Source organism: Neodiprion virginianus, chromosome 3 (genome assembly GCF_021901495.1).
Source record: "Neodiprion virginianus isolate iyNeoVirg1 chromosome 3, iyNeoVirg1.1, whole genome shotgun sequence".
Lineage (NCBI taxonomy): Eukaryota > Metazoa > Arthropoda > Insecta > Hymenoptera > Diprionidae > Neodiprion > Neodiprion virginianus.
Window position 1 is genome coordinate 21,067,359 of NC_060879.1, and position 12,557 is coordinate 21,079,915.

At 38.1% G+C, this 12,557-nt stretch overlaps 1 protein-coding gene across 2 annotated transcripts in view; it reads right to left on the reverse strand.

The window, feature by feature from the left end:
* The window catches only part of LOC124299816 (kielin/chordin-like protein), a 184,501-nt gene that overhangs the window by 136,418 nt on the left and 35,526 nt on the right, over positions 1–12,557 (reverse strand). For both annotated transcript variants that reach the window (XM_046753194.1, XM_046753192.1), the window contains exon 3: positions 8,111–8,359. In XM_046753194.1, coding sequence (XP_046609150.1) covers positions 8,111–8,359 — 249 coding nt within the window. The remainder of the gene's footprint in view (positions 1–8,110; positions 8,360–12,557) is intronic.

Genomic DNA, 12,557 nt, shown 5'->3' on the forward strand with positions numbered 1-12,557 from the left:
AACGAATATTACACATTGCTAAAAAATATGTGAACGTTTGTTTCGTCTCTTCGTAATAGTTGAAAATGTAGTAGATATAGGGAAATTTTTGCAGAGGAGATGTTTTTTTCTCAGATTTTCACTCTTTAAGATGAATCCGTGTTTAGAAGTTATACGTCATGAGTGGTTTCAGAGGTTTAGCCGTCATTCGTTATAAGGCCGCTTTCTGCAACGGCGATTTTTCCGCGTCGAGTTCCAAGGCTCCGCCCTTGAAGACTCAGCAAGGTATCTCGATGAAAAGACCCCCGATCTATACACCCCCTTTCTACTCTACCCAGCTTTCATTTCCCTACAGCCCCTAGTAGACCTCATAACGACAGACGGCTGTATTTTGGCTCGTTGGAATTCGAAGGTAAAAAGCTTCAAGATTTATTCTCCTCAACTGCCTTTTCTAACTTTGCGATAGAAAAATTCTTCTCTTGACCAAGGCACCAATTTCTTTTCTCCCAAACTTCTGTTTCACGATTTTTTAAGCGAAAGCACGATGCGTGAATTATCGATTGTTCTGCGAATTATGTTTTTGAATCGTCCTGTAGATACTCGAAATGCTTCGCGATTCTGCCGAGGTAGAACATCACAGTTGTTATACAAAGCCGGGTAAATGGTCGTCTAGACTCTGGCTCGCAAGCGTGTAATGATTCGATTAAATTAATTCCTCAAATAAGAGTAGGTATGCTGCTCTTGCGTGCATTCGTGAATTTCAACACGTGTCTGTATAGGTACAAGTACCAGCTGCATGGCTGCCTAGATTAAATCTAGGATACCCTGTGCTCGAATCTCTCTCTCTCTCTCTCTTTCACTCCGGCTCCGAACAACTTGAAAATGGCTAATTCATTCGTGCAGGCCCCGACTGAAAACAGTTTTTTAATTAAAAAGAAGCGAAAAAAAAGAATCAAATCATTTCCATAATAATAAAAAATTTTTACAGTGTGTTATTCGAGTAGCAATATGTCGTTGATTAAATTATCGTTTTAACAATCATACAAATGTCAAGTACCGATTTAGTAGTATTCTTGAGAGTACAGTCAAAGCTTTGAAAAATTGGGAAATCGAACAGCTTTTAAACATTTCAAAATTATTTTATTTAATTATTTTCAACAGTCATCATTCAGGAGGTTGTTGTAACCGAAATCGGTACTTGTTATTAATTTCATCACAAAATAGCTGTATATAGAGAAGTTATCAAATTATCATAATCGTAGGCTATGGAGATCTATTTGCAAACACATCAATATTGAATACTGGAATTATAAGAAAAGAATAAGATATCGATACTTCATTTCAAATACCTTAAAGATTGTAAAAAATTTATTCGATTCGTGTGATTTCACTCTACGATGGTTTATTTCATTCTGAATACTATAATTTGCTGCAAATTCACTAGAAATCTTTATCTTGTGATTTTAGAATCTTTAAGTATTTCATTTGATAATAGTGCACTGATGTTGATTATTGTCAACAAATGAGAATATTGAATTTCCTTGTAAGAAAAAATAAATCTGTTTCAGTCATTTCGTAGACGATTGTCTTTTGAATAACACAAACTGTCGTAGAATGACATCGGACAAATCTACTAAATTTTCTTTTTCTCAATTTAGAAGCCATTTGAATCGAAGCATCGATATCTAAGCTTTTGCCTATAACTCTAGTATTTTGTATATCTTCGTATTTTTGAAGTTATCGCCATAACTTACGGGTACAAAAATTAAATAAATACTCAATATACGACTACGTGTTAATAAAGGTAATAAAAAGCACAAATTTTCGGCCGACCAACCGCCTTAATTTCATCTAGCACTTTGATACATCGGTATTACCAAACATCGTCTACGAGAGTTGAAGCATCTGGGTCAGCCTAAATATAAGCATGAAAAATAAAGAAGAAAACAGGAATGGCACTGAGAATGAATAAATCAAAGGCGAAAAGAGGGGATGGCGAAATGAAAGATTAAAAAAGGAGTTTCAATCTCGCGATTTAATCTCCGACTGTACATACAAAGTACATAATATGTATATATATATATATATATATATATATAATGTTTAAATAACGAAGTACGACTCTCTGGAAATTTATTACCTCCGATTGCACGGAGTTTACATCGTTGGAAATCAATATTTACGTCGTACCGAGAGATACTATCCATTAGTGCATTATTTGAAATTATTATTTCAATACTAATTAAAATGTGACACGATAGCTTGCTTCACTGATTAAATAATTCCAACAGATTGCCGGCGAATGTACGGGAATATTGAGTACCGGTATTAATTTTTTGACTTCTAATTTAGCTTCCCACTTTTTTTCTCCACTGCCTTTAATTCTCATGCAAATGGGGCCGGGTGCCGATTCTATCCCAGGGTTAAATGGACCGTCGTTTTACGTTTAACCGCGGTAGATGATCAATTATAAAATGAACGGTGAACTCAGGGGAGGGTTGACACTTCCAAGCGGTGCGAGGAGAGAAGAGAGAGAGAGAGAGAGAGAGAGAGAGAAAGGAGAAAGTCCAGAGGTTTTCTCCGTCGCGAGGAATGATTACCAAAGAGCCGAATGCAAAGCGAATGAACATAAAGAAGGTGGGAAACCATGAGAAAGGGGAATCAGCTAAGAAAAGAAAGGAAGAAAAAAATTAAAAGTTCTGAGAAATTAGCTGAATGAAAGAAAAAAACCACCAGGGAGGAAAAAAAAAGAATGCAACAAAAGAGAGGAAAAAACGAACGAGATATCGTTGCAAGGAAAGTTAAATTTGGTTCGCGAAAAGTTTAACCGCATACATTTAAAAATGGGTGGTTCAACTTGGGCGAGACCGCAAACTTGCAGGATGTGTCGGATTATGTCTTGCCGCAGGAGCTTTTGAGTATGCACATGTACGTGTTTATGTATACACGCAGTTACATGTGAACATATGAACACTTTCATTTTCATGGAATAGGTGACGATAAGGTGAATATCCTATTAATTGCTGCCACCTTAAGCCTAAACAACCGAGACTTTATTTGCTACGCCGAAAGAAATTTTTAGTTCCGGTTACCGTTCAGTCCTTGACTATTTTTATTTTTTACCACAATCGAAAAATATAGTTCTAGGTAGAAAATGAGAATTAGTTTGGTAGCTGTTACCGGAAAGTCTAGTATCCGTTACTATTCTTTCTAAAATTTAGTGCTCGTGCAACGATAAATTGACGTTAAAGCCTTGTTTAACTAAAAAAGTAGAGTCAACCCAAAAAACTGATTTTGCGTTGCAATTACCAAAAAAAGGATCGACGATAGCGCAAAATTGTTACGCGTACCTCGTTTTTCGAAATTCCAACAACATTCAAACAGTTTATATTAACGATACCTGTTTTAATCAATTTTTCTAGTTGCTATGACAAATGAAATTCTGCTAACAGCTATAAAACTAATTTTCATTTTCTACCTAGAACTATACTTTCCGATTGTGGTAAAAAATGAAAATAGTCAAGGACCGAGCGGTACTCGGAACTAAAAATTTCCCCCATTGTCAGTGTTAAATTTCTGACGGTTGGTCGACCTGGCAAGAAATTGCTCTCGGATTGCAGGGCTTGCGCGTGAAATTTCAGCAGACGACAAGCCATGCAGTCGTTAGGAACTCGCTCTGTAACAGATTGCCAAAGGTGAATAGCGGGAAAGAAATACATCTGAAATGCACGTGCGCATGGATACCAATACAGAGGCGTGCGAACCGTACACGTTTCTCATTAACGTAGAGCCGCGTTTCTATTTTGTCTTCTCCTTTTTTTGCCAATTTCTTTTTTCGCTCTCCCCCTCATTTTCCGCTCTGCGCCCTTCCCAGCCCCGTTTCCTGACACTCTTTTACTCGCCTTCTCACTGTTCCTATTTTCTTTTCATTCCTCGGATGGCCATCGCTCGCCGGCAGCTCGAGGTCTGACTCCGTGTGCCCCGAGGAAAATAACATGTTTCCATTCTCCCTCCGCTATCTTTCTCCCGTTTCCTACCGTTTCCATCCCTCCCCTTTTTACCTATTCGCAGTTTCTCCTCGTCCGCGTCGTCGAGCTGCCGCGGATACGAGATTATCATCCAGCAAAAGCTACGCGCTGCAATGGGCGACAGATTTTTCCACGATGGGGGAAATCCGCCCGCCGGGCTGCAGGCTGAAAAGCCGGATGACATCCGACGGGATTATTACTCGCCGGTATAACCTACGCAAAAATTTAACTGCACAGCTCTCCGTTCGTTCCATCTCGTTTAAAGAAGTTCACCGGCGAAAGATCGATGCTCCTTGTTTATTTTATTGCGCGATAACTTTACAATGAGTTATTCGTGAAATTATTTTATTCGTAAGTACGTCTTCGTAGATTTCTTTAAAAATACAAAAATTGAAGATACTTTGAGTTCAAATTAAAAGCAAGATTCGATGCTTCGTTTCAAATCGCTTGATAATTGCTGAAAAAGTTAATATACATGTTCGTTCGATTTCACTCTACGGTGACTTATTTTATTCAGGAAACTATTTTTTACAAATTAGCTGGAAAACTTTTCCTCTCATGCTGGCGTTGTTTAATATCTAATTTCACAACACTGCGTCGATATTAATTATGATCATAAATGGGAATATTGAAATCGTTACTGAAAAATGTAAACAATATCAAAGTGACTTTGCAGAAGATAGTTTTCTGAAGAAAATAAATCATTGTATAATGAAATTGAACGACTTTACTAAGAAACAGTTACTCGTAAGAAATAATTTTCACAACAAAACGAGCTATGGAATAGTAATTATTTGAACAACGGTTTTGTAGAGTAGGAACTACAAAGTTTGTGTTTATAATTACGCATCGCTAGGTTGAAGTTACATTTACTTGTTTCCGCTGTTTGAAAACTACAAAATTATTCTGTCTGCATAATAAACATCTCGGATATTATTACAAAAAATTCCTTTCTATTCTGTACGTTTTATTTAAAAATTTTAATAACCTGGAGTGTTACGTTTCTTCTCCCTTTACTTATATCTTGACTGTAGCAGATTGTGCGATGCAAGGAAATTTCAATTCAAGGAAGATTGAGCACATACTCAAACACAGTCGTGGGAAACACTCGATGCGGTGAATTGAAAGAGGGGATCTTCGTGCAAGCAGGGCGCACTTCGTAAATTCAAAACGATCATTTTTTTCCAAATTTGAGCAGTGCGGAACATGTTTTAATAGTTTGTGAACCAAATTGGGAAATAGATATTAACCGAGTGTAAATCAGCTTTCTGCAACTTTACAGTTTATTCATTTATTTCCTCCAAAAATTCTGTATATTTTTGAAAAAGCGAAAATGTGTTTGATAAAAATTTGAAACACAGCAAATTGAATATGAAGTAAAACCGAGCTAAAGTATAGAATAGTCAGGATGAATAAAAATGTGACATGCAAAAATATTGAATCTTCACAATTTGACGATTTTGTATTTTCGTTTTCTGTACTTTAATTTTCTGCGTTTTGACTTTTCTATATTTCGATTATCTGTGCACATGAAATTTCTCCGAAATATATCGTAGCATTTTTTGAAAATTCGATATTGTAATTCTTTCATTTCGAGTTCTTTCTACATTTTCACCGTAAACCTACATGGTCTGCAATAAAAACGATTATTCAAACCTGAGAAAATAATACAGTCAGTTGGAAAGTAACGTAAATGTGGAAATAAAAGCTGATTAATTAAATCCGGTAATATCTGAAAGAGTCGGAGTGTAAAATTTCGGTTGTACATGCGAATGTAATTAACGGCGGTTATTGGCCGATTTATTAGCAGCCTACTACCTATAATAACAGACCGCCTGCATATCGCCGGGAGTTCGTTCGAGCAGAAAAACGTTGAGAATTTTTTACCCCGTTTCAACTCCACCCTCATCTCGTTCTTTCTCGTTCTCGCGCCAATTTTCGCCGAATCACGTATTTCGCAAAACCGGATATTACGTGACAGCGGTAATTAAAGCGAAAACCGTGCGGTGCAACGCGCACGAAACAAGAGCAATCAGAATTGTAGGCGGGGGGCAGAGTTCGTTCTACCCTTCTCGAAGCCCACGGTGGTACGTGGGAACGCAGCCACCAACCGCCACGTCAACGAGGGGAAATCATCGCGAGGCCTTTCCGATTTCCCTTGGCAAACCCTTTGTTGGCCTTTAAAAAAGTTACTTTATTGTCGAAAGTTCCGTACGCTGTGAAAACTTTCATTTCTTACAGTAACCAGAAAAATTGATTAAAACAGGTATCGTTAATATAAACTGTTTGAATATTGTTGGTACGCGTAACAATTTTGCGCTATTGTCGATCCTTTTTTCGGTAACTGCAACGCAAAATCAGTTTTTGGGGTTTACTCTACTTTTTTAGTTAAACAAGGCTTTAACGTCAATTTATCGTTGCACAAGCATTAAATTTTAGAAAGAATAGTAACGGATACTAGACTTTCTGGTAACAGCTAGAAAACTAATTTTCATTTTCTACCTAGAACTATATTTTTCGATTGTCGTGAAAAAAAGAAAATGGTTAAGGACTGAGCGGTAACCGGAACTAAAAATTTCTCTCAGTGTACCGACTGGACTCAAGGTTCGACTCTCAACCCTTCAGATTTTTTGCTAATCGGTCCCTTAAGCCCTTGATCCTTTAAGCGGTAAGAAAAATTTCACTGTGCCGCAAGCGCGGAAAAGTCATTTTTGGATTCAGCAAACACGGAAAAATAATATTCACCAAAAACATGCCCCGTAGCTGAAATAAAGTATTTTTTTGCAAACCTGCGTAGTTATCAGTAATCTGACATTGTTGTGCGTGATTATAATTACCGCTAGATAGTCGACAGATTTTTCTGGGTTTAAAAGATTCCGTGCTTTGGAGGTGTCATTGAAAAAGCAAAAATCATGATGTACAATATATTGAATTACCGGTACCGCGGATCTTATTCCTTAACTCCAGCATTCAACAAAGTTTCCAAGTGATCATATTAAACCTATTAAAGAAAAAAGTTCCGGAATATAACGAATGTTTCGCTGCCTGTGTGTTTTTAAAAGCGGAGAATTTTACAGTGTTTTTGACGGCGATTTGGGTATGACAGAGAAGTGGTCCGGAATACCGGCGTGCAATAACTTTGTTATTACGAAAATCCAATCATAAATGTTGCGGTTAAAGTACAAGTGTAAAACACGGCGTTGGGGGCGATTCGAGCCCCCCCACCCCCATGTCCTCCATTTCACCCCGTGTCGCCAACTTTTTACCCCCTCAGGAATACGCGCCAGGTTTACGCGGCGATATTTTGTGATTGGATGTAAATCATAGATCTCTGGCAATATCAGCGTCAAAAATAAAAATTCGATGTATGTTTAATATTTATCCGGTCGGAGATTTCGACACTTGGTAAATTGTACAAGAATACGAGCGATTGAAATAATCACGGATGACTCCTGTGTCTGCATTGAACTGTTCAAGATTAGAGTAACCTTTCAGGTTTTTTTGCTGAAACAAGATTTGGATGTTTGTTTTTACCCAACTCAAAATCCTCCCGAAGTATCGAGTCTGAGATGCATCAAAACCATGTGATTCATTCCCATTTTCAAATAACGTGTCAGAAAGTATACTCAGTCCAGTTTTTTACGTGATTTTTCCCGACTTCCTCCTCGGGTAAAAGCGATTAAAAGATCGTTTAAAAACATTTTCAAGACTACGGATGACCCGAAAATATTGCAAAAGAAATTCTTTCCGGTTTCGTATATCCCTGTCAACTTGCAAACATTTCTCGACGAAAATCGTTACTCTTTTACATTTGTAAATTAGGAAGCAAAGAAATTTTCTTCAACTTTTTGTATACCGCAAAGTAATCAAGAAATAAATTATAAAGATGTCGAAAGCTGCTGTTCGAACGTCAGTTCAACTAGATTCTGGAATTTCCGTATTTATATAAACGCTTGGAAGACCTTAAATTATTTATCTTCTTCGCAGCATGTAAAAGAAAATGCAGCAAACGCATCTTTCAACACTCGAATATCAATAGTAATTTTTCCGGGGTTCACATTGTGCGTAAAACATTTCCCTCCTACTAAACATCGAATTCTTACCGTTGGCGAGTTTCGCAGCTAAATTCAGTTTGCACTCGTGCCTCGTCCTGTACGTGTAAGGCTCCGGTTCACCTGGACACCAGGGAACGGACGGACCGCAGATGCATTTCCCGCTTCCAACGTCGCTTCCACCTGCGTTACGAGTCCCGCTGTTTCCTCCTCGGGTCAGCCCTTCACCGACGAGATTACACCCTGGTCTTGACATTTTTGGACCGTGAGGACAATGCCGCCGCCAACGCCCCGGAATTTCTGCAATGGAAATGAAAAACGATCAATAACCACTAGGGAAACCTCATTTTCAAGACTCGGAGACGCACGGAATTATACTCGGCTCATTTCTGTTCCATTCGCGATAATTATTGCCGGAAATTCCGTTCTCTTTTTTTTTTCTCCAAATTTCACACAAGACGATTTTTTGTAATCCTGCGTATTGTTGAAATTTAAAACTATAATTTACGAGAAACCAAAAACAATTCGGTTATACAATCTTGTAAAATTTATTTCGTTAAATTTGTTGATATCGTTCGTAAAATAACTCAAATCGTTGATGAAATCAGTTCGACTTATGGGGGAATATTTTTGCGATCTTTCATGTTCTTACGTAGTAAACTCGAGGTCGGGTATCAGTCCTACTTTTACCCACTGAGCAAACTCGCCTCTTTTCTTTCTAAATTTGAACGGTGCATCGCTCTTTCGTAACCGAATTCACGAAAGTTCCTCGTATCCCGGAAATTGTCAAGGAATAAAATAAAATTTTTGGCCTCTGAAATGCGGGAGATGTGGAAATAGTCACACTTGTCGAAAAGCGACACATTTTTCCTGACGATTTTCGGGATCTGAGTAAATTTCCTGAATTCCATTACGAAAGAGCGAGGTAACGTCGGAATTCGAACCCTTTCCGTTCATTTGTTTGTTTAATATAGGACGAAAAAGGGAGAGTTTGCTCGGTCGGTAAACGCAGGACTGTTAGACGACCTAAATATCAGACTTTGAAATTCTTAGAAAGTTGTATTTGCTAGTTTACACAATCCAAGACAGTCCCAAACTATTTGAGAATCTGCACGATTTTGAAAAAAAAAAACTATCCAAAATAATGTAAAACCTCCTCAGAATCGTATAAATATAATACAATGAGTGTGTGAAAAAAAATTGATCGTCATTGTTACGTCGTTCGATTTGAAATAGTAGAAAATTGAAAAAAAATTTATTAAAAGCACGACCGCTGCAATTCGAAGTAAACGAATCGGACCGCGCGCCGGAAACTTTATAACTCAATGGTGGACAAGCAGTCAGCCATAATACGAGTATCCGTTGTACATACTGCGCGTGGCTTACACAGGCGTGTACAATATCCTCGGCAGTAGAAACTTGTTACAGTTAATTGGAAGGACATGCGGAACCGGCGACAACGTTCATGGATATCTATGCTCGGGCCATAGAACACGGCCAGATTGGCAACTCTGTCGCATAACGAGTCCATTTCAAATTAACACGCAGCCCTGTCGCTGTTCGCGGGAACACACGGATAGATATCGGCTTGTTCCGGAAGCTCTTCCTCCCGGTTACACCGCGTATATCTGTAATGCGTGTTCTCTGTACTCCGGGCAAGCACTCGGGCGCAGAGCTGCGCGGATTTGCCTACATCGACAGACGGCACATGGTCGACGAATTCAAATTGGTCATCAGTTCGGAATTGCCGTATTTACAATATACCCTATAACGACGATCGAATACTACAATCCTCCGCAATCACCGCAATGTTTCACTTCCGGATTCTGTACTCGCCGTCAGAGTCGAGCGTGTTATTTTTCTCCACCCTACCGCACAATTTTTTACTCCTCATCAATTTTTACAGTACCAACGAAAGTTATTTTTTTTTTATTTTTATTGCTTTGATTGTTTTATTTCGTTCGCGGGGTTATTAATCGCCGACATTCTTGTCGATACCACATCTTTGGAACTTTGTTTGATGTGTAATTTAATTAACGCGAAGATTGTGTAAAAAAATGATAATATTTTACTGCCTTTAATACCTTTCTATCGTTTATGTGGGATGACAGGGAAATCTGCAAGAATTGGCAAATGTCGGGGAATTCTGGCGTGTGTCTTGCAATTTTTTTATTTTCATTCTTACTGGAGTACGATTCTTTGAAATGTAGAAAATTACTCGTCGCCAAACAATTGACGGTGTTAGCGTGAAAAGGGGATAAGCGAATTTTAAGAATCGATAAATTGACGTCGAGCACTATGTAAAATTTATGAAAAATATGATCATGTACTTGAAACAATTAATACGATCATATTTAAAAAAAAAGGCTAATCCTAATCTTCGGTTAGTTTCTCAAAATTAAAGTGTTCATTGGCATGTTTGGTGATTGAGTTCAAACAAAATTGAACCCTAAGAAAAATTGCATTTCTTTAACTGGATTGGCGTCTAATTGTTAATTAATTTGTCATCGGAAAAGTGAATTTGTTATTTATTAAAGTTAGGTTGAAATAAGGAAAATATTAGGGAATTTGATACGTCATTGCGGCTTTGGCGTTTGATTTTCAAGTCAACTTTGAATAGCTGCTTTTGGTACACAAAGATTCGAACATAGCTATCAATTTTAAAAATAAAGCTCTCTCAAAAATTTTCACGCGTTACCCTAATCTTTTCACTATTTCGCCAACATGCAGAGACAGACTCGTTTCAGGTAAGCTGATTTTTACCCGATGGAATGAATCTTGAATTCGCAAATTTTCTTCGATTTTTATAAACTCGCAAAGGGACGAGAAGAAGGGATGGATATGTGCCTGCGAAATTAGGTCCGATTGTAAGTTGTTCACTGTTATATGGTGAAGCTTTATTGTTAGATTATATTTATTCAAGTCCACGCGACGTCCCGCGCGAATTTCGAGGAGCTGCGAATCGGAAACTCCATTAACGCAATTTACCACCAACCCCCGAATATTCGCGGTTCCGTTGTTGGCTCAGATCCGATCAACGAGCCGCGGGAAGAGCAACGCTGCTTTTACTCACTTCGAATATACGTTGCGAATCGTCGACTCGGCAAATGAATAAAAGGAGAGAAATAAAAGCAGCAAGTATTCACCGACGAAACGAATTTACACATTTTAAATGAATTTTCAGTTGTGAATTAATGTGAATCGGGTTCGGTTTCTCAATATATTTATTGAAATCAGTCCAAGAGTTAACGAGAACTTCAAGCCCGTGTATTACAGACAGAAAACCCCGATTGCTAATGATTTAGAATCAATTAAATAACAGCATTATTTTTTCAATGCCAAGATGAAAGCATCGGATTATTCCAGTTTGCGTTGAATTATAATCAATTTCGTGTTTAATTAAACTTTGAGAGTACGGTTACTTGGGATGAAATTTCTCCCTTCGTTTTTCAATATAGTATAAATAAAAACTAACGCGTGCAAAATTATTACGCGGCAATGATACGTTAAAAAACCTAATTAGGTTTTACCCAAGAATACATTAACAGCATCAGAAATTGATTCTCGGTAGCTTTTACAGAGTTCATGAACCTACAAACATGAAAATCTTACAGGATTGATCATAATTAGATAAATACTAGGGTTTTCGTACAGAGAAGAAAAACGGAACGATAACGAAATCATATCGAAATGATTGACGACTGAACTTTGTTCATTTACGATTAAATTAGTGGCTGCAATAATTGCTTCTCATTCAATTCAATTCGAGGAAAGATTTTTCCAATGAAAATTAAACTTAATTATCGTCATTAGTTTCGCTATCCAAGTTCGCGCTTCATCATATCTTTAGTCAGATATAATAAAAAATAAAAATTAATGAAACACACCATATCTCGCATAATTACAGCTAGTAAATTGATTCTTATCCTGCATCCAGGACTATATTTTTGGCTTGTAGTAAAGGATGGCAATTGTGTCAAGGCCGTAGAGTAACCACGACCAGAAATATCTCCCTCTAGTACAGGCGTGCAAGTTCCTTATCATAATCTCTTTCCCCTTAAGAATTCAGCGCCGCGCACAGTCTTATTATAAGGAGAGACGATCGTCTGATGCACGTTGGCGTTTTCCCCGAGGCGTGAAAAAGGTCTTGGGGGAAAGTTTTGAGAAGAAATGTAAGTGGATAAGAAGGTGAAGGTATACGCACCTACAACGGATGGTACAAGCGTAAGTGGAAGGAAGTAGCGGGTGCACGTGGGTGCATGCATACATGTATGCATACGTCAAGGTATGCTGGAAGCATTACAACAGTTTCCGTGGAACTCTTCCGAAGTACGTAGGAATGACAAAGTTTCCCGGTTGTGTGCTTTACAGGTATATGGCAGAGCGATAAATGGATTGAATCGTAAAAGTGACTGGGTTGGAATTCACCCGTCCCGTTGTCGGCCCCTTCTCGTCTATTCGAATCCGGCTAGACTTACGTGGCTAGAATGCCGCTGAA